General features: G+C 38.6%; 1 protein-coding gene across 1 annotated transcript in view; it reads left to right on the top strand.

Moving 5' to 3' along the window:
* GBF1 (golgi brefeldin A resistant guanine nucleotide exchange factor 1) overlaps positions 1-26665 on the top strand; it is a 110702-nt gene that overhangs the window by 3853 nt on the left and 80184 nt on the right. Inside the window, exons 2-3 of the mRNA XM_050898641.1 lie at positions 2653-2758; positions 4079-4145. Coding sequence (XP_050754598.1) covers positions 2653-2758; positions 4079-4145 — 173 coding nt within the window. The remainder of the gene's footprint in view (positions 1-2652; positions 2759-4078; positions 4146-26665) is intronic.

Here is a 26665-nt window from a genome sequence, read left to right as displayed (position 1 = left end):
AAAGGATATAATTGCAAAAAAACCCCCTTAAGTTTTGCAGGATTTTAGTATGTCAGGAGAGCCCTGCCAAGCAACATGGATCTTTTGTACCCCTGCTTGAAAGGATCAGCACATTCAGTTTCCCAGCAGGTTAAAAGGAAAAGGTGTGTGTTGGAGATTTGTGTCTGTCTTCTTCATATTTTGCTGCTCGGAGATAGCACCAGGTTTGGGAACAGCTGAGCATTATAAGTCTCCTACATTCAGGAAGGACTGAGTTTAACAAACTTTTCCATCTTGATTCTTTTAGGTTAAAAGTAGAGGAGAAGAAATAGGAGTCCTACAAACAGATTCAGTAGTATGCAGAATAGCATTTAAGCTTTGGCGTCATTTTAAATATTGACAGAACTATTGAGTATCTGTGTATGTGCAAGGCATGTGATACATATGCCTGGTATTTCTTTACATGCTTTTCCAAATCAGGTTGGGGGAACCTTTGCTTCCGCGTCAGTTTGCTAAATGTCTGGAATGGCACTACAAAGTTTACATGCTCAATATTGTTTTGTAACAATGAAGACAGGAAAAACTTGAGTTTTGACAAATTTGAATGTATAAAGTATTTCCCCAGAAGTACTTCTGTGGACCAGAATTTTGATCCCTGAAACTGCTTATGTAGAAATATGGAAAATATTGGAATTACTGAAAGAAGAAACAAATGAGGAATTTTACATGGAGGAGAAAATCTCCTGTTAATGCCTTGTACTAAAACAAAGACAACATACTGAAGTAGAAAAAATTGTGATCAAGGGTATTTTTATGCAATATTTTAATGTGGTCATGTAAATCATATATGGAACAAGTTACTATTGAGGACGGGAACATCTCTCGAGCATTAGACACATGAGTAGGAAGAATATCTGTGGTTCTGTTATATACAGCTGTGGAGGGAGGATATAAACCTTTGTTCCTCAGGGCACAAGCAGACTACTTGGCGGAACTATTTGTTTATTTTTCTGAATCATCGAGTACTGAATGAGATAAACTATTGATCTGGTCTGTCATGGCAGTTCCTGTATTATAAAATACTTTTTGTCTTCGCCCCTAATTTATTGTGTAACACTTAGGAATGCCATTGTGTGTAATTAATCTAATGAAGTAAGAAACAGTTTTGCCATAAGATTATACATCCTATTGCAAACATAAAAAGACCGAAACAACAAATCTGATGCTGTCTCTTGATAAGATATTTTTATAATATTTTGCTTTCTTTCCATTATTTACAGAGTCCTGAAGCAAATTAGTCTCTTCACTCAAAGGATATTTGTATATTTGAAGTGTTGTTGATAATTCAAACATGTTAATTAATGTGAAGCCTGACAGATTCAGGATGTATGTTCTGAAATTTCTGTGGTGGTGTTTCTGAGGTCTGGAGAAATACACCAAAACCGTTTCCTTCCAGCTTTGCTTTTGCTACATGGGCAAAAATTCTTCTCATATTCTCTGTGTTTTATTACCCATCGCCCCCCCTCCCCAATTGAGTCCTTTAAATGAGCCTGTCTGATTTGAAGTGTTATGATCAATGTTTCATCTGTTTTCAGTCTTTTGCTTCCCCGTGGATGGCCTGTTGTGATTTCGAGCTGGATTTGTCATTTTCCCTTCATATCTTCTGAAAAAGTCTCATTACTTGGCTACCATTTCACTAAATCCTTCTCATCTGCAGACATGGTATCATCTGACTCTCTGGCCTCTTTATAAGTCCTGTTTATTCTTTATAAACAGTCATGTCTGTTCATTCCCTTCCATTCTTATTTCTTTATGCTTCACTGTATCTGGGCTACAGCTAGTATAGAGAGAACAATCCTATAGTAATCCACTCTTTGTTTCTTTTTCTCAGACCATTACAAATATTTCTTGCTTGTAAAATTTTTTCCCCTCTTCGGGCTCTCCCTCTGGGTACATCAGTTTAAGTTTTTCCCTGTAAAACCTCAGGCTACATGAGAGTAAATGTCTGCCTTTAGCTTTCTCACTTTTTCTCCCCATGTTCCATCCAGTTTTGTGTCTAGTTTTGCTCATTTCTTTGTGGGGTCTTACCCATGACTTTTTTACTTGCCCGCTTTCCTGGAAGCTTTTTTCATGAAGCAAGTGTGAAATCAACATCTGTTATAAATTACTTTATTTTGTCAAAGTTGAAAGTCCCGAAGAGTTCTCCTCTGGCCAGCTTATTCAAGCCACTGATGCTTATTTAACAGAGTACAAGATTGGCTTTGTGTTCTGCGTAGAGCTGCGGGACTTCGCTAAGTTCTGGAGATGCATGTGTTATTGCATTGTCGTGGATGTCTGTCCTGGTACCCTAACACTTTATCTTTCAGTGAACTTACATAGACTGGAAAAAAATGAGGAATGTGCCTTGGCAAAGTTGTCTCTTGCTTCACAGATGCCCTGTTATAACTGTCTGCTCTCATGGTCTTGAAAACGCACTCTGTGGAAAACCGTCTTTCTTTTGTCTTCCTTTTGACAAAATAACTGTATTTGTCTGCATGCACAAAACCAAGACCTGAAAGAGTTTCTTGCATCTCTGCAGGCCTCCTGCTTGACTAGGGCCAGCTTGATGTTTCATCTGAGGAAGAGAATGATTCTGAGGGGCTGGAGATTAATTTGAATTACCTTTATTTGCAGGATTGTCAGGATGGTGGATAAGAACATTTACATTGTACAAGGTGAAATCAACGCGGTGGTGGGAGCCATAAAGCGTAATGCCCGATGGAGCACTCACACACATCTGGTAAGTTACCTTGAATTGTTGCTACCTGTTCACGCTATGGCAGAAACCACCTGGTTTTAGAAAAGTACCTCCATTTTTTTTTTTTTTTTTTTTTTTTTAGCACTTGTTATAGTACTTTTGTAAGTAAAGTTGGAATAACTTTCTACATTGTTTCATGCTGAGCAGTTTTGGCTTCTTGTGTGCCAGCGACTGTAAGAGGTACAAAGCTGGAAATCTTTTACCTATATACCCTGTAAACAAACAAAAAAACCCACATTGTATTCCACATGGGAATCACCTTGTTTAGACTTTTATCTCCTGGTATGCCAGGGATTTTGAATATATGGTGTTATTTTATTTAGCACAATGTTTTTATATATCTTTTGTGCCCTCTTAGAGAAGACAGTCTTCATCATGAAAGCCATGAAATAAAAATGGGAGAAGTCATTATACATAGGGTATTTTTAAATTTTTCATGTGGCATAGTATCTTTTTTTAGCTCTGTTTCGTGACTGCTAGCTATATTCCTGACTGAAACCTGTTAATAGTTTCAAACCTGTTTTGTTAAAAGCCATTAATACAATGTTTCCAAGTATAATGATGCATTGGTCAGTTTATGGCTTCCACAGTGTAAATGTGTGCATGTGGCATACTGAATCTGTGGTGCAGTTCAGAATGTCACGTGAATAGCAGATGGCTGTCATCCAGCACAAGTGGTTTCGGTTTGTCAAAGGGCAGGGCCCTTGCTCTTTCTAACGGGCATTTCTTCATTGGAGCTCACTGCCACCCAGTAGGAGGTGTGGCTGCAGATGTACACAGCTTGGAGAAACGGCCGCTCCTCCTTATTTTAATATCTTAAAGATAGACTAAGGCTAAAGGATGCAGCTATTCATATAAATTTTGCACTGTGATTCTTTCTTCAAGTTATTTTAATGGCGCCAAATGTCATTGTATTTCTGTTCCCATTACAATCTGCATAGATTAACATTATAGCAAATCCAGATGAGCCATTTCAATATGGTATGAGGTAGATTTGCTCTGAAATTTATTGAACAGCGGAAGGCTAATCAGAAATACTTCTAAGGACAATAAAACCAAACCAGAATGCTCAGTCTTGAACCTGTGCTTTGACATTTGAGCTGTATGACATTGGGGAGCACTAGCAGGAAGATAAAAGTGCTTCTCTTGATTTTGATGGGGTAAACGCACTGACAGTGATAAACTCAACCCACAGTACTTCTGTGAATATCAAGGTGAGGTCTTTACAGACCCATTATTAAGATTTGTCTTCAGGAATATGTTTGCCTCATTAATGACTTCCTTTCTGTATGTAACCTATAGGATGAAGAAAGGGATCCCCTGCTGCATAGCTTTAGCCTCTTAAAAGAAGTGCTGAATAATATAACAGGTAAGCTTATACAGAAATCAGCAGGTATGTGTACCTGCTAGGGTATATGCAAATAAATGTACAGCTGTACTTTTTTGTCTTATTTACTATCCAGAGGTCATATATTGAATAACAAGAAAAGAGCAAATATGTATATACTTTTAGACAAATAATACCAATATAAACTAGTACTCAAATACCACTGCTGCCACTCTCTGGAGTGTGTGTGTGTATGTGTGTATATATATTTTTTTGTGTGTGTGTATATACACACATGTTTTTATATATAAATATGCATGTTTCTTCAATATACTGAAGCTTGTAGTAATATATGAAATCTGTTGTATTATTATGCACAGTCTTTCTGTGCTTTGTTTATACTTTCTGATCTGTGAATGATGGGAAAAATCTGCTTAGAAAGTAGTCTTCCATTATCTGTTTTCTCCTCACATTCTTTGATCTGTTGGTTTTCATCATCTGTTATCAGTAGTAAGTGAAGCACAGACTTCACTTTCCATTTGGGTGTCTTGAGTCTTGACGTGAAAGGCTTACTTTGTGACCAGTTGCACTGAAAGGAACTGGAAATCTATATTGATTACAGAAGTAGAACACAAGGCTGTGATGTGTATTCTGACCAGGTTTTTTCTCCTAACCTGTCTTTCTCCCCTTTTCCCCCACATTTTTTCTTTTTGTAGTTTCAGGAGTGATTGTTTAAGTGTAACCTAAGTATATGTTGAGGGTCTGGAAGTGAGGCTAATCCTGAGCTGCATGTGGCGTTCTGCTGATTCTTCCCAGGATTTGTCTTACTGATTGTAATATTCGAAAGTAAGCTTTATTTCTGGTCCATTTATTACAGTGAATGTTCAGAACTGCACTCAACCTAAGGTTGAGATGGACTTTTTGCGTTTCTAATTGCGAAGCATGCCCATTCTTGTGTCAGTGCTGAGTCTGGAATCCCATAAAAAGTATGTTTCCTAGAAGTACAGTAGTGCCGCTTCCAGGTGCTGACAAGAGGTGCTGAGGACACATGCCAGTTCTAAGCCCTTGTTCCTTCCTCTTTTGTGGCTGCCTGTAAGTGTAATGCTATACTTTTCTTTGCCAGGTGAACTTCCCTTGGTTGTGAGCAGGACTTTTCTGTCAGCTCATGATATCTTAGGGAACTCCTGCACAACTTGCATTTCTGGATAGTATCTTTGTTCTGGATGTTATGCTTGTACCCAGACTACATGACAGTCTGGATTTGTGGGTTTTTTTGTAAGCTCACTCATCTTCTGTAGGATATGCATACAGTCACCAAAAGTGTTTTGGGAGGAAATTTTCCTTCTCTCCCTTCTATGAGATAAAATTTTCTTTAAGATAAGACTCCTGAAGTTCTTTGCCATTATTGCAAATATCTCTTCTCATCAACAAGAGCAGGGAATGTCAGGATGCTCAAATAAATGCAGTATGAGTAAATGTCAGGGACTGGCCATTTATCTAGAGTAGCTAGATACAATGTGCTGTTGACTTGTTGGGGAAAAAATGCAAGCCCACTATCTGCTTGTGTTAGAGAAAGCAAAGTTTAATGTACTGAGAGATTCAGAGACTCCCTGTGAGTATTAGTCATCATGTAAATGTGGTTCATGCTGAGATAATAGTTGCTTATATATGGTGATGATAGCATGTTAGTTTGACTACATGGGGTTCTTCTAAACAGGTAATTTCAGCTTCAGTGACTGCTATTTACCGACTAGTGTCTTGAGATAGGACATCATTGCTATGCTCCATTTTTTTCAATTTTAGACACGGACTGGTTCCCAAGCAATACTTTGAACGACATAGAGTCTCTTGCCTCATGTTCCAGGCAATGAAAAGTCCAAGCTTAGTATTTTTCGTGGGTGGGTTGGTTTTTTTTTTTTTTGCCTAGACCTTCCTTTCATGTCTCTTTCATTAGCTCATGGAAACGCATTGCTTTTATATTTAAATTTATTCAAGCTGTAATCTTTGACATTTGAGTTAGCTTTTAGTACAATTTTGCATTTATAGTAATATATATTATGTATTTTCTCAATCCCCCAAGAACCCATTTTAATCTGTTCCGGATGCAAATTTCAGGCTGCCTTGTCCCATCTCCCCTCTTGCTCTCGCCCTCCCTTCCCCTCCCCCATGGAGCATGTTTGATCAGGTGTGGCAGGAATATCCACTGTCAAGCTGCGCCCTTTATATTAGTCAATATTATCCTTCCTTCCCTCCCACTCCCTTCATTCTCCTCTGGGCTTTACCAGTTGATTTATAATTTTGGAATTCTCATCGGAGTCTGTAATACAGTTTGTTCATTATTTAACCAAAACCTGTTTAATGAGCAAAGAGAGGCAATGTAAATGTTAGGCATGTTGCAGTGGAGTACCTTTTGTTCTCCTCTGAGCTAGTGGGTATTAACTCTGTCATGACTGTGATGCTGAAATACCCTGGTCAAGGGTATAAAGATGCACCGTATGCCTCCAGCAGCTAAAGATTCCCATTTCAAAGCATTGCTCCTCAAGAGGAACTAAATTACATAATGTGTTTTATTTGATTACCAAAATAGTAAAAGCTTGCCTGCAACTAAGTAGTAGTATCCCATCCCATTGTCGTGTCTAAATGGGCTCTTGAAGGAAGCATCTAGAGAAGATGCTGTTGCTCAGCTCAATCAATCCCATGATTATGGTAAGAGTAACTTCACTTTTACAGTTCAGCATACCTAGCTAAGTGCCTTGGACCTGAATTATGTGGAATGATGTTGCTCTTTAAAATTCTGACAGAGAAACTTAATTTCTGTGGCAATCTTATGTAGATTTATAAAAACAGTTTAATAATTTGAAAATGAATAGCATGTCTGCTCTGATCCACTATCATTTGGTTTATTGTATGCCATTTTTACACTTTATGGGCTGCATATATTTTAATTATTATTGATAGTAGTTGCCTTAAAAACAGAAAGGAAAATAGAGGTTCTGTCATCTTGGGTGATGCATAAGTTACTCCAAGATAAATTTAATAGCTGAATGCTTGTTGTACTAAGATAAGCACCATAAGCCTAAGTTTGATGTGGTGTCTCATATTTCCAATCCTTAGAAAAACCAAAAATCGGTGTCCTGAGTTACGACCATATGGAAGCAGTGACTCTCAAGCTTTGTCCGTGCATGCAAAATTGAAATACAACTACATCCTACATCTTCAAAGGTTATTTTAAAACTGATGGAAGCCTTAGTATTGATATAAATTTGGATCTAGGGTGTCACCACAACTTCTGTTTGACTGCTTTTTAAAGTAAGCTGAGTATCTAGAAAATGTGTCTGGATGTTGAAATATTTGTTCATTTTGTCAGTTTTGTTATGGATTTAGGTCAACAAAAGGAAGCTTCTTTTTGACATCCAGTGATAACTGAGTATGTTCTCTTTCATGAGTGTTTCCAACTTAGGATGCTCTTGAGCTCACTACAAAGAGGTTTTATAACCACAAATGGCTGGAAATATGAATTAATTATAAGCCTGCTTTTCCATGGTCTGATGAGGACTGGGTTTCCTTAAACCTTGCTGTGACTGTTGAAGTCTTCAGACCATTCCAGTAGGATGTAGAGGTAAGAGCAGGTACTTCTGCAGTTGTTATCCTCATTGCAGAATTTGTGCTTTGCTGTGACTGGGGGGATGAGTCAGTAACCAGGATTTTCCTGACTGAAGTACAGTTTACTGGTGTGTAGGATGGCTTTAGGACAGAAAATGACTGAATACAGCTGACTTGTACAAGTCAGCACTGCAGTGGGAGAAGCAGGTGTTTGTGGAAAGTGTGTGCATCGAGAGTCTATTTAAATAAGGTTTAAACTAGGTAAACACACCTGTGAAGAGGTGCTTGTGTATATTTTAGGTCCATGAGTGCCAGACTGGAAGGTTTGAGTCCTTTTATCCTCTGGTGGTTCAGAGTTAGTGCATTTAAACAGAAGCTGCAAAGTAAGCTGTTAGAAACACTCTGATTTCATGCACATTCATGACATTTTAAATGAATGCTTGTACAGTGGGTTCAGAAGAATCTTTTCATGGCTTATTTCAGACAAGAAGCTGCTGCAAATCTCCATCTTTAGAGGGTTGGCTGGGGCATTAAGAGCTGGCTAAAGGTCAAATGACTGTAACCGTAAGAGAACCTTTGCCCAGTGTACTGACTTAATATACTTGTTACTGTAGCCATCAGTTTTCTGGTATGTAGATTTGATTGCACACTCATTTTCTCATGTCTGAGCTCTGGAAACTCAGTTCTTAGAGAAAATCTGACATTCGTATAAAACAATACAGGAATTTTATCCTGATTTGGGATTCATGTCTGAACTTTTCCTGAAAGATCTAGTTTTAAGAAGTGGTAAATTGGTAGTAAATATAAATGTGCGGCCTGTTCTCAATGCTATTGCAGTGCTGTTGAATAGAATCTGAGATATTGTGGTCTATTCAAGTTAAGAAATCAGAAAAAATGTATTGTTTTTTTTTTAAAGAAGTGTAGGAATTAGATTATATGGATGTGTGATATGTATAGTGCTGCAATGCTTGTTACGTTGCACTTTGCAGATAAGAGCAATGCTGTATTTTATTTATTATTTATATCTTGAGTTTCTGCAGGAGATGCCTGGACTTATTAGCAAATAACAAATACTGATGAACTGTAAGCTGTGATACTTCTCCCTTTGTTTGCCTTGAATGATTGCAATGTTATCTAGAGCAGACATTAAAAAAAAAAAAAAAAATCACCTAAGCTTTTTTCTGTTCAATATCAGCTTCATGTGAAAGATCTAGAAGACTCACTGGTCTCCTAGATTATGTCTGTTCCTGTGATAACTTAAAAAAAAAGAAAAAATTATTTTTAAAGAACAGGTATCCAGACATGTTAACTTGGTATTTTGGAAGACCAAGCAACTCAGGCTAACATTTAACTTTTGTTGCATTCTCTATAAAATTTTTAAGAAGAATGGAAAGGCTGTAAGAACAGTTAGGAAATTGATAGAGTAAGGTTTCGTCCATCACTTTAACTTAGCCTCACTCTAATTAGTGGATGGCAATACAGTTTTAGTCCATATCGAATGACCTGACATAGTGTACAGAAGCGGTAATTAATTTCTCTTAATATTTTCTGTCACCTTCTTACTATAAGAAATATGAAGATTAAGGTGACAACCTTAATTTGATGCTTTGTTTGCAGGCTGAATCCAGACTTGATTTTTGTGAATTGTGTTCAGATGATGCAATAGAAGTTGTCATTTTAAAAGCAAGTTCCTAGTCTTCATGAATGCAGGCATCCTTCCAAATGCACAGAGAATGGAAACCAATGCAGTATTTTTTGCTTTGAAGCTGCAGGTAGTTCCAAATACTCTCTTTGAGAGAGATTAATCTTGTTTTTAATCTCATTGTAGCATTAAATGAATCAAATGACTGTCTTATGGCTGAGGTCTTTGAATTTCCCTCAGATAATAGGTTTCTATTGATGTTTTTGGCATAGATTTTCTTGGTGTTACTGCAGAAGTAATAAACCAGACTTTTCCCAGGTGGTTGCTAATTTTGTACTTTACTTTCTAAGCAATTTCCCTGGAGTGACACTAATGTGCCCTAAGAATTGTAGCTGCACTGGGAGACCTGGGATGTGAACTTCTCAAGCCCAAAACTAACACCAAAATTGTCATAATTTCACTTAAGATTTAGTTTATTTTCTGTATAAAGGAAGAAGGAGGAGGAATGTGCTTGATGAAGAATAACTGCTAGTATTTGTGAAGCTTATAGATGCACCAAGACAAGCACCATAACCTTTTTCCGAGGTTGTGTGCCGACAGCATTTGTGCAGAGTGTGTGAGGAGTCAGATCTGGATGGGGTCACTCTGAACTCTAACTGATTCTGTTGAATTGTTCACTGAGCCCTTCAACACAGGTTACTGAATGAAATTGGGACTCCTGAGAAGGGGAAGCTTGTGATTGAGAGATTGTATAAGTAAGACTGAACAGGCAGAAAGGGCTAAACTGCGGTTCTGTAGCATCCTTAATTTGATAACGTTTTAGCTCTTGTGTTCATCTTCTATTTTGTGTTTCTGAGTAGTAAAATACTTACTGAATAAATTCAAAAGAAGTGGAGTGACTCTGGGAATATCTAGAGCAAAAAACCAACCAACCCAGTAAGATGGTCTTCACACAAGGTATTTCTGCATTTCTCTTAAAGTCAGGACATCTGAACTGTCCCTTCTGCAGTCCAGCACCACCACCTTTGCGATACCACCTAAGCATCCTTTTAATACAGTTCTTCGGGTGCAATTTAAGACTAGAGCTTGGAGCTTAACAGTCTTCCATCTGTACATGGCTAATGACTGGCAGGTACAGGCAGGAGGTGGTACTGTTGGAAGGAATTGTTTCCTGACGCCTAATCCTTAAGGACCCAAGGATTTAGATGGACAAGCACTCCTGGCTGTTGCTTGGCAGAGTTCCCACAGTGGGCTTGTTCTGTAACACCAGCCTTCTGTTACCACTGCAGGGCTGGGCTCTGAAGAGCTGCCACATGTGTACGGTGCGCAACTGACTCTCTCTTGTTCCACGCTTGTTGAGCAATTACTTTCCCACTTGCTGGGCACTCCATTATTTCCTTCAGTTACTGCTTCTGTGTGAAGTGGAGCCATAAAGGAAATGGCCTAATGTACATACATTAGAGGGCAATAAATTGCAGTTTGATTTGGTAGAAAGGCAGTACCAGATGCTCCGTTGAAGTTAAGGTTCCTCTTAAATCATCCATGGAGGTTTTATTCCAGTTTTTTTTTGATGATGATGTCTTTGTTTTGGTCAAGACTAGTTAAAAGGAATTGTGGAGAGACGTTAAGGCTATTTGCATTATAGTAAAAACCCTCTGGAAGTAGGAGTGTACATGAAATTGCTGAATTCCAGTAGAAGTTTGTTAAATATATAGCTCTTCTGTTCTGTCACCTTTCCTTCTTTTAACTGTCTTTTCTTCTTGCTAAACTGCTGCCATCTAACCTGTTAAAAACAATGTCTCAAAGGTGATTTACTTCAAAGAAGCAATAACTTGTGTCAGAAAGTGCAGGTACATATTTATATAGTTGCATAATATGTAATAGGACTGCCAGGAAGCAGTGATCATACATACACAAGCGTACTGAAGCATTCCTCACCTCAGAGTTTGTAGCTTAAGAGGGTAGAAGCAGAGAGAAATCATTAAGTATACAAAGTTGTTAAACACTTGAGGGTTTTTCTTAATGACTACCTCCATTTGTCCTTCAAACACGCTGTCGTTGGCTGATCCCTAATATGGTTTATAGCAAGATGTGAGTTTGAAGCAGAGGTTTGAAAGAAGATTCAAATGGGCAAAATGTCATTTTTTCAGGATTAGTGCAGGGATGTGTGATAAAGTGCTGCTTCTCTCAATAATTAGTGTGGAAGAAAAAAGCCAGCAAGAAGAGAGGTAAAACGGGAGGGATATAAAGGTAAGTATAAAAGTAACAGAGTAATGGAGAACATTGTTATTAAAATAGCAAGTTGATTGGTTAGGGAACGTTAATAGTGAGGGATGTGCAGTTGGTGGCTTGCCTGTTTGAGGTAAACTTGCAAGAGCTTTTTGTTTTTAAGGTAGCTGTACCTAGCTTGTCTGTTATCTGAGTGTTGTGGAATAGGTTATTGCTGAAGGGGGATTTTTTGTTTTGTTTTGTTTGTTTGGTTTTTTTTCAATCAGGAAAAAAACCCCACATTTTCTTCCAACATGTTATGGATCTCCTCATTGTAAGTTCTTAAAAAAAATTTCAGATGGCTAGTAGAGATCTTGCTGTTGTAATTTGCCTTTAGAAAATGATACAAGACAGCAAATTTGTCCAGGAAAGAACTATAAAACGTACAGCTGCATGCGGTCCTATGAAAACTATCATCTTTTAGATGACAAGATTTTAACTTGCTTTACAGCACCTCTAAAAGCTTACAAAGAAAATAAAGTTTGGTATATATTGCCTATAATAGAGTGGCTTGAAGGTACGGTCTGAGGTCTTGTGATATGATGGATTCTGAGGTGAAAGAGATGGAAATGTCATGTCATAGATGAGTTTGAAGTGCATTCATTCCAGTGTTGGTGGTATCAACAGATACTTTCTGGGGAAAAACTTTGGGAGTGAATGGAAATCTGTGAGTTTGTTCATAGAGTGAGGAAGGCTAAATCATGAGTGAGTTAAATATATGTAAATCTTCTGTGGACAGTGAATCAGTACATGTTATCACAAAATTGTAGGAAATAAAGCCCATCTTGAGAAGGAACATTTATCAACTAGTCATAGTTATTGTAGAAAATTGATAGATCTACATTAGTATTGTATGATGTACTGTATCCATGTGACTTGGAAATGCCATTGGAAGTGTTAAAGCAACCTGCTCTTGCTTTGAACTCCTAATTATATTTGGACATTTCTTGTTTAGTTTAAGGGCATGGATAGTCATAGACTCCTCATCACTTGAGCTTCATGACATGAATGTGTGCGTGCTTTTTGTATGGTGCAACTGTGAAGTTAAAACTTGTCAGTTCAAACTACTTTTGTATTCAAGCACGTTGTGAAAGAAAGAGGAGGTGTATGCATATGTGACAGTTGAGGAACAGGGCGAGACATTATGACAAAAAAAGACAATGTGAGATGGGTAGAAATGTAAAATTAAAACATGTTAGATGAGAGCTTGCACATATATGCAATAGAACTAAAGTTTGGGGTGATACTGACTTTAGCTATCCTGTTAAAATGAATAGATTGATAAACTGTTTCCATGACAGCCTATGCTAATGTATTTTGCACTGTAATCACAATTACACAATTGTAATACTCAAGGGGTGCACTTAACTAATGCTTGTTAGCTGAATATGTTAAATTCTTCAGTGATGGTGGTACTTTGATTGTTTGATCCTCTATCTATACCCTAATATAAGCACTTCAGAAGTTCTAATTTCCAGTTCTGTCCTTGTAGCAGTAAGCTGAAGCTTACTCCTAGCCATATTGAAACAGTAAGTTATAAACAGAGCAGTCTTTCAGAAAGTGTGTGCTGCCTTTGCTTGGTGCAGGAGTCTGAATGCTTGCATGACTGTAAATAATTCTCGACGTGTGTGCTACTTAAATGAGATGAGAGACTTCAAAACAATGCTCTTCGCTTTTGATCTTGTTTAACTTAATTCTGGGAGGAGTTTTTTATTAAAATGTGTCTTAGTGCCCTGTTACTTTTCAGGAAATTGTCATTTTTCTTGATACAGTGACAAAGTCTGCCAAATGGCTATTGAATTAGATTCCATTTACCTCTTAATTAACTGTTTAAATGATTTAGGTGGCAAATTGTAAATATGAGGTATTGTTGAAAAGAATCAAAAGTTTTCTTCACAGAAAAAGAAATTGCTGAAGAAATATATTATTAAATAATGGGGGCGGAGACCATCATAGGTATCCTGGAATGCTTAATTTAATGGTTGTTTGGTAATTGACTATTACAGCTTTGTGTCAGAGGCAACATCAACTTAAGTTTTGCAAACCGTTTTCTCCCTTCCGCTTTTACTAACAATCCATTAAAAATCTGAAAGTGAAGTTCGTTCTCATTCAGCTGCCTTTAAATTGTAGTTTCTTTTTGGATGGCCGTTCTCAATGCTATTGAGTTTCGCAGCCCATACTGGTACTTGTTCACATGCACAAGGCCCATGTGCTGGAGCGGAAGGTCACATACTCCCTTTCACTCTGCAGGAACAGCAGGTGATGGTACCAGCTGTTCACATCCCTGTATTAGATGCCTGAATTTGAGCAGCTGTATGAGGCTGCTAATAAACTCTAACATGTAATGCAGTTCATATTTTGCCCACATTTCACTTGATCCTACTCAGCACTGGCCAGTATTTTTTTTTTTTTTTTAAGATCTTTCAATGCCACCCGTAAGATGCTCATTTCCTTTCTTGTCGTTCTGGTCTCCACTCCTCTCGTATGATGTGCCAGTTGCATGCTTGAAAAGTGTTCCAGTGTTACAGATTTGAAAAGGAAAGGGTACCAGAAGACGTGAAAATGTGTACAGGGTTTAAGGAAGCAGGAATAATCTCTCTAGCAAAAACATTTTAAAATTTTAAAGTTTTAATGCTGTAGTGAAAATAATCTAGACTGTTCTAAAGGATGTACTTGTCCTTAAGCAATACTAGTTTTGGATACAAACCTAGGTGTTTTTTCGTTTGTTTGTTCTAGAAGAATGGGTCAAAAGTGCTTTTGTTCTGAGGAACCTCTACCTGCATTCAGCTACCTGAAGAGATCTTGTTATGTGAATCTGCTATTCAAAGAAGGCTGCAGTGGTTTTTAATTCCACCTCGAGTAATAAAATTGGCCTGGCCATGAGTTTTGATATATCCACAGTTGATTTCAACTTGTGCTTTTTATTTAAAAAGCTTATTTGTGACCTGTTAGGACCCGTTGTTAAGCCAGTTAAATAAACAGTGGAAAGGTTGAAACTGCCTGTCTGCGCTTTCCAGAAAAGGGGAGGAGGGAGCCAAAGGAAGGATATTTACAGTTTTAAACCCTTTCAGCTCCTCTGTTCACCTTTTCCTCTTGCATCACTGGTTTAGCTCCCATCTCCTTCTCTGGAAGACTCATAGTACCTAGAACTGAGAAATACCTTGGTTCCACTGACTGGTCACCAATGTGATGACAAAGTCTTATTGCTGTTAAGGTCCTCAGAGGTGACTTTGGTGGGTTTTTTTGTTTTGATTTGTTTTTTCCCCATTGCTGTAGTCTCAAAAAATGCACTTTGGAATTGAAGCCATATTGAGGTAGGAGCTGTGAAGAGCATCTTTTAAAAATATGGAGGTGGAGGTGAGGAAGAGTTTATTTGGTCCTTTGCTCAAAGGATCTCAGGGAACTTAGAAATTTGGCAAGAGCCAAGACAATTATCAGAAGTCAGGTGTTAAGTGTTTCATGAAATTATGAAAATAAAAGAACCTAGCAGTGCAGTTAGGGTTGCAAGAGATGGCATGAGATCAGAAGTATGTGGTAGAATATAGGAAGAATACAGCTGTTAAAATAGTGAAGTGGCTTAGCTCAGAAGAAATAAAGCTAGCTCTTTATTAGATCCTATTCTTATTGCTCCACAACTCAACTCATTTTAGCTGGTCAGCGTTCTTAAATTGAACTATCTGAAATCTAGAACTGATTTTCCTTGCTTGATATGTGTTGCTTTTCTCCAGCAAAGATGGCACAGTTTGTTTTTTTTTTTCTGGATGAGGAATTGGCTCTCCCATGGCAGATTAGAGCTGTAAGCTCCTTGTTTAGCATCTAGCCTTTTTCCAGACAGCCTTACAATTTCTTTCTAGACACCCAGTATTAATTGGTTGAAACAGCCAGTTATTTTTAACTGCATGTTTCAGATTTTTTTTTTTACTGTTCAGGTGTCTCTGTCAGCCATAACGAAAGCAGTTGAAGTAAATAGCTGTATCAAATGAAGTACCTCTTGTCCCCACAACTGCTTCCAAAATAAACCGAGAATAATGCTTTACACATTTTGTCTCCTTTAAGTCTAAAGGCAAGCAAGAGAGGAAGCATGGATTAACATGTAGTGATTTCTAGGAGCTGTTCTCTGCTCAGATTCCTCTGTGCTTGGGCTGACTGACGGGGACATGTGGCGCAAGTGCATCTGGAAATATATCACTGGCAAAATTTGGTTGGGTAAATATAGCAGGAACGAGTTGTCAGGGCAGGAGACAGATTGTTCTGGGAAAGGAAGTTCTGTCTGTCGTCTGAATAACAATTTCCTATATTTCTGAGACTTATCTGTTTCTTTCAGTGTAGCTAAGGTACCAGCAGAATCTGACATATTTGCTGTGTTCTGTTGTCATATGTTCTTATGGTGGGAGTGTCATCAGAAATGGTAAAATGGGTAGGAGTAGCTATAGAGAACTGACACCAATATATCCTGTGGTGTTTAAATAGTAGTGGCACACACTTTGTTCTAGTTTAAGCTCTTTTTGAAAATAGGCAGGGACATCAAATGTGAAAAGTAACTCCCAGAGTTTCAGGACATAGTAATACTGAAGAACCTTGACTTTTGCTTAGCTGCAAAATTGTTTCTAGCCCACACGGTTCCAGAAAACAAACAAACAAACAAAACCCAAACAAAAAAACACCACAACCCCTCTTGGGAATGGGCTGAAAGCCCATGTTCTAAAATTCTTTTCTTTTGTTGGCAGTTGATATGTAGAAGATGAGCAGCGGTAGAAAAAGCCAATTACAAGGCTTTCCTCCAGCAAAAGCTGATTGGCAAAGGCATAAAGCTTCTTGAACTATTGTGATATTGATTCAAGTCTCAACACAAATTATACTGTTTGTGGAGAAAATTGAACCAATGGCGTTAGAGAGTGGCCTACAGAAATCTATGCAAGCATAGAAGGGTGTAGGCTGTATTTTAAACAGAAAGGCATAATCATGGGCAATGACAGTTAAAATCTTAACAGATGCAAGCAGTAGAAAATGGAACAGTAAATTACAGACTTTCTGAAGTTTATCAAGGGAAGCTGGAGATGACTACAGATTGGAAGAAAAAAAGAACCCCAAACCCTACTTAAACATCAGTAATAGCTGACTATGCTTGCTCCCTCTCCATAAAGCATTGACTAACTTCATCTATACCATTTGCAGCATATTCTTGATTCAGTGGGCTGTTTTTTTCATCTGCTTGCTCAAGAATTTATGGAAGATGGAACTCCTGACAATTTTGTGCATGGTAGCTGCCTGTGGTTAGTTACTGACTGTAGCTTGTCCTGAGAGGTTGCACACTGCTTCACACCGTAGTGAGAGCTCAGTCTGCTGCCGTGTGATGTGGCTGTGTCTGGGGTGGGGTTAGCAACCAACAGGTGCACAGCATACCACACGAATGTGGAGGCAGAGAATTTGTGTCCAAGGGCACTGGGGGTAAATAACTGTAGTTGTAAAAAGTGTTACATGAATGCTAACATTTTCACTGAGTGATGAGTCTGTTCTAAAATCTGCCCCACAAACTTCCATATAATAAGCTTCAATTTTTATCCTCAGAAGTCTGAAGAGCTAAACTGATATTGGAATGTTCTTTGGCGTATAGGAAAAAATTAGTAGTTTGCTGGAGGATGCAACTGATTCAGACTAGAGGCTGTCCAAAAACTTTCTGTAGTTACAAGCAGTAGGATAAGATATGGGATTCTGTGCTTTTTGAGTAAAACCTGCATGACTAAGTAGAGAAAACTGTTTTGTCAATGTACAATGTTCTTCAAAAATATTTGTAAGCCCTTGGGATTACTTCGTTATTTCTTTTGATTGCACCAGGTCCAAATACTGTGCTGCTTGTCATGACTTACACAGGGATAAAACCTCACCATTTCTCATTCACAGAGCTGACTCAAGACTTGTTACTCCATTTACTAGCTGCGTTACATAGTACACCTGACTTACCTAGGTCTTTTGCAATGTAAACCTCAGCAGAAGGAACAGTACATTTAAAAAAAAAAAAAAAAAAAAAAAGTCTGTGCTCATCTTATTGTTGCACTATTGCCTGCAGGCATGCCTGTTATCCCAGGTGTCCCAGCTTCCAGCAATTGAGATTTGAAGTCTACCCCTTAGAAGTCTCTGTTTCTCTTCAGACTGCCCAGATGCTGATCCTCAAAGCCCTTTTAATCTAGTTCTTTATTCCATTTTATTTTTCCTTTGCCTGGCTCACCCTGGAATAAAACTGAAAGGGCTGAACTTCGTGTTGCAGGTGAAATTTCACATAAAAGGACATCTGTGTTGTCTGATCATCCGGTACTGGTAAACTGTTTTTCTGTGCATCAACTGTCAGTATGTATGGCAACTACTTTTTAACCAGGTATCTAGCAACAGAAATTAAATCAAGCATAATATATATTCAGAGTATATTATCTTTGCTTATGTGTCTACCAGCGTTTAATAAAAGGGTGTTGTTCCTTGCCCTGACATTTATATTTTGTTTTAAAATGGCAGAGTTTTGCTGTGAACTAAAGGCAAGAAGCTGAGATTGTCTACAGTGCATTAAAAGAGTATTAAAAGAATCAGACTGTGATATTAAAAAGAATTGCAGTTACTTAAATTTGAAAGAAATCTAGAAGGACCAAAGCACAAGGAGATTATTTGTAAAGGGCTTTGAAATTGTGAAGTATTATGTGCAATGCAATATGGAGTAGTATTGGGAGGCATACAAGAGGGGTGTTAGTTTGAATAAGCATAAGAAATGGGGTATCAGTGTATTAGCATAGTTTAAATTTCCCACAAACGCTTAATGTTTCTGAACACGAAGAGATGTGAACAGAAAGCCCAAGTATTCGTAGTCCATGAAAAGTAATCCATTTTCTTTGACTTGTTAATGAGCAAGATGACTAAATGTCTTTAAAGCAGTAGAAAATGTACAGACTTCTGTTGCTTATTTTTCGTCATTACATAACTCTTGCCTGGAGTGCTCTGCAACATTGTAAGGGAACCAAATGTGGATTAGAAGTTGATGCAGGAAGAATAATAGTAGATAATTTGTGCTAGATGAAATTGGAAGGAAAGGAAAGAGAGAAAGATTCAGTAATAAGTGAAAACCAGAAAAATGCTCAGAGGCTGCAATTCTGGAACAATTATAGAAGGTTTTGGACCTGCTGCTGTGAGGAAAGTGACTAGAATAGTTAAAACTCTTCTACAGGAGCTTCTTCTGCAGAGATTTCTTCTGGGACCACTGTTCCACAATAAGAATGGCTTTGCTCTGGATGTGTCTGCATGATGATTTATTCAGGATGGCTGTAGAATTACGTGTAACTCTGATCTCGCTGTGTTGATAGGTGTTGTCATGTAAATAGGAAGCATTTAATCTCTGTAAGTATAACTATTTTGCATTCTATAACAGTCAGTTGCAACTGTCTAGGTAATACTGAAAGCTTATGGTATTTAAGCCTTATTTACTGGCAGTGAATGCTGAATTGTTAAACTGTTCTGATAATCTCAGCTGTTTAATTGTATGAAGAAGATAGTTGTTTCATTTGAAACCTTTAAACTGTTTTACTGTTTTAGCTACTAATTCTGGGACAAGAATGGACATAATAAGATGATGAAAGGAGAGAACAGGGACACGTAGGTATATGGAATCTAAGTGGGAGCATAGTTACTTTGTTCTTGACCTCCTCTTGAACACCTTCTAGGCGGTAAGCTGTATAAGAACGGAGATGATCATTGCCTTTGTGAGATACCTTAGTGTCTGGTATTTTCTGAGCTGAAATTCCACTTTATGAAGATCACCTGAAGTATTAGCTTAATTTAATCTTTCAGTCTGAGCCCACAAACTTAAACTGCACAGAACTTTATTAGCTACAACAGACTGTTGTAATATTTATGCTGCAACCTTATTTTTGGTTTTGAGAGAAGAATCACTTATGCTTAGAGATAGAAAAAGTAGTGAAAGCAAGGCAAAACTTGGCACTAGGACATAGACCTTTCAAGCGTACCCTATGCATGCATAGCTGAAGTTTTATACCTGCAGAAGCTGCCTGAGTTTCTTGTAGTGCACAAACAGCACTTAGGGCCAAATGTAAATGCCACAGAAGCTGCTTTGCAGAAAGAGCATGCTTTTCCAAAATTTTCTTTAGCTTTGTCTTCCATGACTCATGTTTCCTTTTTCTCTTTTGCTGTTACTTTCTATTTATGCTTTTTTTTTCTATCTGTTCCCATGTAAGCCCATTGAGACTCTAGTCTTTCTGTGTCAAATTTAAAACTAATGTAACTTTTCAATAGGAAAACCCCTATATTTGACAGTTCTTCTCACTTCCCATTCTTTATGTCCCTTTGCCCAGTCAGCACTGAGTTTTTGTTGGGCTTAATATAAAGAGGCTTAGAAAGGCAGGTGCTTCTGGATTTGAATTTATGAGACTTCCAGACATGGAGTGTCATATGTGCTTTTTTTTGTTTCCCACCCCTGTCGTCTTCTGTAATGCTCTGTAGTCTGTAATAGGTTGAGTTGTAACATTCATTAAACCATTCCTCACATTCCCTACTTTGAAAGCTTATCAGGACTGCTTTGATTTAGTTATCTGGAACAAAAAAAGCCGTTTGTGAAGGTTGGAATGGAGCTCTGGAGCAATAATATATCGGAGATCAGATTCAGGTCCCAGTTGTATTATTCCTAGGGATTTATTTGCCTGTGTACACACAGGAGCAGAGTGGTGTGTATGGAAGGCTTGCAGGAATGCAAATTGGACACATTTTGTTGGGACCTGTAGGGGATTTTCACTGCTTCATAATTTTTCAAAGGTTTGTTATACATCAAGCAGCCACTGCCTCTTCTTTAAACCTTTAAATCCCCCCTCTTTTTCCTCTTCTAAAGGTCAGATTTTTTGACAACTGTGTGCAGGAACAAGATTTGTTAAATCCCTTCATTTTTATTCATACAAATATCGACGTTTAGTGAGCAAGAGTCACCCCAGGATTCAGAGGCACATAAAGCTCAGTACGAGCCTTCTGAACCTAAATTCAGTTCAGAGATGCATCTCTTCAGGACTGAACCTGCCATCCGAATATTAACCCTTGGCACTGCACAGGGAATGCATGGTAGAAATTGCATCTCTTTGTGTCATTGAGTGGGCTGGCTTCACAGAGTGGCTGGTGTCCTCATAGCTGTGGAGCTGGGTCCTGAATCTTGTCCTGGGTGCTTCCTGGGTGTAGGGCTCAAGGCTGAAGAGCTGTCATATCTGGGCATACCACATTTACTCATCTAGCGCTAGTCCTTTCTGGTGAGACAGCAAAATACTTCATTTTGAGCCTTTCCTGTTCTGATCCAGTCAATGAAGTAACGGAGTCCCCAGTGTTAAATCCCCTTGAAGCTATTTTTAGTTTGGTTTTATACAGTTATATGCAACTCAGCTTTGAAAAAGCTGTGTGATGTGCTGCTGATCTTTGGGATGTGAATGAAGGCTAGGTATCCCCTTTCTTTAGGGATGACTGGCAGTGATTTGCTCCCTGGAGAGCTAGTCATAGGCATTGTTCAGTAGCTGTGAAGTCCTTATCCTTGCCTTTCTTCAGTGTGGGTGAAGGGAAAAGGTTTAGGAGAGGGAAGTTCCTTTTCTTACCCAGAATAGCTTCTGTTGACTAAGGCAGTTGACAGATGAGATCTGGCAAGTCATACTGTGGTGCTTTATACAATATGGTAAACTGTTCCGTTGAGCAAAATGCTATGCTGGCAGGGTGGAGTTTTTGTTGTGTAATTATCCATTAAAAAAATTTGTGTCAACATAGCGATAATGGTCAGGGGTTGTGCCTTTTTATCATCTGCTGGACTTCATACTGAGGTGGCTGTGGAGTGGCCATATGTTTCCTTTGTTTAAGTCTGCTGTAGAGGTTGATAATTTTGGAGGGAGGTGGAGCAGACAGCTGCAAAGGCTGGGCTGGGCAGAATCTTGAGTGCTTATTTCATCACAGCAGGATTCTCCAGAGCTAGTCTATCTGCTCCTCAAGCTTACCTGTGCTGTTTACATCTGTCAGCATATCTGTGCTAGTTATGAATAAGAACTGTGTTCCCTAACCAATGTCACTGTGTCTATATAAATTTATGATACGGATTGTTAGACGTGCAGAAGTCATTCTGCTTACATAGCATGTTTTGTGTAGAGTTATGTACAAAGAAGTTTTGTTAACTTTCGTCATGCTAAATTTTGCCAGTATAATAGACATCCTCAGGCAGTGCAGATATACAGTATATTCAGAACCTGGATCTTACAGTTCCTTGCCATCACAGCTAGCTACACAGTGTAGATAACTTCAAGGATGCTTTTCCTGTGGGCTTGTTGTGTATTGATGCAAAAGTATGGGGTGGGGAGGAGGGTTGTTAGAGCCATTTTTATGACTTAGCACATTTACTGGATTTAACACACCTGAGATACCAGAAATGTTTAGACTGTGATCTGGTGTTAGGAAAAATAAAGAAAATTGTTAAATGTTTTAGCACAGATCACTGTCAGCTTGCTTTAATATTAATGTCTTTTTTTTTTTTTTTTTTTTAGCTATGCAGAGACACTCCTCTGGAGATGTTCTGCAGCTACCCAAAAGTTTCTGCACTGCCTTAGATGTAAATTGGCTAAGTAGGTACAGACTTAGCTGGTTGCTTCTTGCAAAGTTCTCAGCCTCATGATGAGAGTGGCAAACAGTTATTTGGGAGCCCTAGGGACTGACCTCTGAGGCTGTGCCTGCTTGCTCCTGTTTAGAAAAAGGTCTTGATTCTGACTGGCCTCAATGCTAGAATACTTTTTTTATTCTTGAGCTTGGTGTTCTGAAGCAGAAAGGTGATGGTCCAAAGTATTTTAGTATGCTGTCTGCTAGCCAAGTGAGGTCCACTTAAAGGCTGGCTAATGAAGAACTATTTTGGCAACCACTTACAATAATGTGTTAACTCGTCACCTGTCCTGTGCAAGTGGCTTTTGGTTGGGAAGTGAAAAAATGTGGTGGGCAAGGATGACTTGAGCTTGACAGCAGCAAAAGGAAGCCTGCTTGTCACTGTGCTTAGTGACTGTACTGCTGTGTTTATACCCCTCATTCTTGGAGTGGGTAAAGCCTGCGTTGAGTTGAGAAGGGTTGGGTATGGAGGCTGAAGAAAAGGACATAGTCTGCTTTCTCAAAATAACAAGACAGCTAACACCACCTTGGAAAAAGACCTGTTCTGTGGAGGAAGCGTGTTCAAACAGCATTGCTAGAATAGCTGAACGGACTGTAATGGAATCTGTTGAAGATTAACCTTGGTGCTTTATAGACAAGCCAGGCCTTCAGAAGGGTTTGACCTGAGTAGCAATTTTAAACATGAGGTCGTGGTTAATCAGTCAGAATGAGAGGGAAGGGAAGTAAAGTGCATAAAGCTTGTCCTTCTTGGTGATTGCGTTAAGAGACTTTGGTGTATCAGAGGCTTTTCTTTTTTTCTTTTCAATGATCGATTTAAATGTGTTCCACCCAACTTTATGGAGCCTCAGAAAACTGGTGGGGAAGACCATTTGGCGGGCATTAAGGTAACAGCTAACTAAAAAGGCATGAATAAAATTGAAACAAAACAAGAGGTAATTGCTTTTTGTGTAGATAACCTGGCCTGCAGAGTCTTGATTGTGCTGATAATATAGGCCAGATGTGACTTGAAATAAGCCATGAGAGAGAAGGAGATTTCTACATGGATAATGAGCTGTCTGGAAGCATAAAGCATAAAGGATTAATCTGTTAATTTGTTAGAAAGTGGGATGCAATTTATTTCAATGAGATGCATACTTAATTTATCTCTTTTGAGTAACGTTTTCCTGTTGTCTTTGTTGGAAAATGTTTGGGATGACACCCCCACCCATTGCCCCTTGAAAGACCGATGGGAAGGTTTGCTTGGTGTTTAAGTAGTGACAGAGGCTGATGACAGCTGCCTGACCTGACTCATCTCCAGCTTCATCCTGGTCACTTCTCTTACCTGTTTGGAGATGACTTACATCTATTGAAAGTGTTTGAATGACATCTTTTAATTTTCTCTTCCTTTTTGAAATTTCAGTCACATTGATGGATCCCTTCTATTGTTAGTAATACATGTCTGTAAAGAAGCATGTCGCATGCAGTCACTGTGTAAGTTGCTGCTTAAAGGATGATGTTCCAGGATTCATGGGCTGGTAAATGACCAGGTGTAGAAAGGATAGTAGTGAATTTTCTTTTAAGCCACTCATGTAACACTGAAGGGCACATTTTTTAAAGTTTGGGTTTTGGTTTGGTGTTTGGTTTGGGTTTTTTTTGTTTTGTTTTTTTTTTTTTTAGTTCAGGCTTTTTAATACCTGAAAACTTGATTTCTGTACATAAATCAATGATTGGAATGATAGCATAATTCCTGCTGCTGCTCATGTTACCAGAAACAGAGACAAATGTGCAATTCTGGTGCCTGTGTGGGCTTTGAAGTAACTTGTGGCTGAGAGCAGAGAGGTAGTCTTTTGGGATGAAATGTTGTTATCTGTGTAACTCGGACTGGAAGGAGCAAAAGACTGCAAGTTTCCACGTGACTTGGGGCAAATTGTAGTGATTAATAGAAGTCATTACAATGAGCTGCCTTGGAGCGGCTGGTTAGGAGCTGTAAATCTGGCCAGTTAATGGCACTTTAAACAGGGAATGACAAGTTTGGCTTACGCCTGGTGTGAAGGAGGGTGCAACTGTTGTCCTGCTTCAACAGCTTTCAACAATATGCTGGGTGGATGGAGGGTCCGAGACAAATGTAATTAATCAGGTTTGGGGTCTCTGAAGTGTTGACAGAAGCATTGTGTAGGATACAAAACCAGCTTCTGAACTGCAGCCGCTGTGTTGCTGGATTAACTTTGACCAGTAGGGTTTGCAAAACACTGAATGGCAATTGCTTGGCAATTGGTCTGCTGCATGGGTTTTTGGTGGTAGTATAAATCAGAATGATAGTAATTCTGGTTGTGGCTGATGAAGCAGTGGTGAAACAGGGTCTCTGTTCTTCTGTAGCACATTTTAACTTTAGCTGGCTACTTCCCTGTATTAGAAAGGAGATGTGGCTGTTTGCTGTGTTGTGCATCCGCTGGTTCTTGATGGCACTTGTGTTTCGTCTGCTTTAGTTATAGAAAACAAAAATTCCAGCATTCGCAGAGGCTAATAATTTCTAGGGTAACCAAATCTGGATTCATCATTCTTTGTCTTTGTTCATGGTGAGAGTCTTCTCTCACAATTTTTAGTTTAATCCCTTAGTTTTAGAATGGTTGGTGGTATCTGTTTGAGCAGTCAGTATTTGGAATAGCACACATGGAATCTATCAGGCACATTGCTTGGTGATGGGTTTTGTTTTTTACCATGATATGATGGAGTTAGACTTGGTGGTAAGGAGAAGTACTCAGCTAGCTACCTGGAGAATTACCTTTTTTACAGAACAGGGCAGTTTCCTCTTTAAAATCTGGCATTTCAATTTTTGAAGCTTGTGTGTGAACCACTTCGGGGAGGAGGGAGTGAGGGGAGGGACTTTCTTTTCTTTGTAGGAAAATCCAGTTTAAAGACTGAAATATGGGACCAGTTTGTGTCAGAAAAGTACTTATTTCACTATCTTACCATCGCAAGTAAAAATTTGGCTGATCTACTAGTGCTGGCTTCCCCTTCAACCCCAAATAATTGTAGCGTGTCAGCTTTGTCTGGACAAATACTGGCTTTGGTTTCCTACTTAAGACTAAGTTTTAAATGGAAGGCTAGGATTTGGCTGGTTTCTTCTATGACAAGAAATTCAGTACGTCCTCTGTGAATGTGTAAGGTATCAAGCATAGAATGGATTTCTGAGAATTTGTCAGTAAGCTTCTTTACACTGAAATTAATTAAAAATGGAGATGTAGGGGTTTTGTCTTGAGCTGAGTTGGGTTTTATGGAAGATGACTTTTTCAAATTTGGGAATAGGGAATCTAGCTAGCCTAGGCACAAACGGCAAAAGTAGGTTTTAATAAAGAAGTTGTCCTTTAGTGACCTGAAACTTCTGTGGCCTGAGATGTGGACAGTTACAACAGTGCAGGTAACCTGTTAGAACGCTGGAGGTAACTATTGTTCTTCCTGTGCAGCTGACTTCTATGCAGAAATTTCAAGTTGGTGTAAAGGCCTTTGGATATACCCACCAACAAGATATTTAGGTGAATTAATATTTAGATAAATGGGAACTGGAAAAATTACCTTGGCAGTCTGTCTTAAATTTCACATTTGAGAAAATTAGGCTAAAGACACCAACATGTAACACATTGAGAGATACAAGGTTGAAAAATACAGTAATATTGTGTAACTGGTTGTAACTCATACTTAGTTCTGAGATTTTTGTGAATAGTAAAACTTTCTTAATATTGCAATGTAGCAAATTGTTCTGCTCTTAGCTCTGCCTCTAATTAACCTTTTCTAATCCAGGAAATTATCGTAGTATACAAAAGTTGATTAAACTAACCTTCAGGAACTGCCAATAATTCAGTCATGTGATATGGTGAATGGAATGTGGCAAATAGCTGATGGGTTGCTGTGAGGGGCATTGGATATGGGCCCTGTGCCTCCAAAAATTAGACAGCCCTATTAAAACAGTCATGCGTTAAATAACACATCACCAGGTCCCTTTGTGTTTCTTTATTCTCATCAGGTGTCGGAAAGCATTAGGATCAAAGTTTTCCTTTTGAGTTAGATAATAGGCATTATGAAGTGGAGGAGAGATTGGAGAGGCTGAGGCCAGCAGTCCTGGTACTGATTAAGGGTACCTTCCTAATTTCTTTTTTTTTTTTTTTTTTTTTTTTTTTTTTCTAGACAGAATCAGTGGTTTGCCTATGTGCAGCCTGCAGGCAATAGAATTAAGTTTTCATTCTAGTCTTGTAGTGTCGGTAAGTTGTTTTCTAGCACTGAACGTGTATTGGTAGGCACACTAAGTAAATGAAGGGTAAAGTGTGAGATGAAGGACAATATGTAAAAGTAAAGATGAGTATGTACTTTTGCTCCCAAATTAGAATTCTACAGGTGTTGTTTTTTCCACTCTTCC

This window comes from Gymnogyps californianus, chromosome 6 (assembly GCF_018139145.2).
Source record: "Gymnogyps californianus isolate 813 chromosome 6, ASM1813914v2, whole genome shotgun sequence".
In the NCBI taxonomy this organism is placed as follows: domain Eukaryota; kingdom Metazoa; phylum Chordata; class Aves; order Accipitriformes; family Cathartidae; genus Gymnogyps; species Gymnogyps californianus.
The sequence above is the reverse complement of the archived record's forward strand: the minus strand, read 5'-3'. Positions and strand labels throughout refer to the sequence as shown.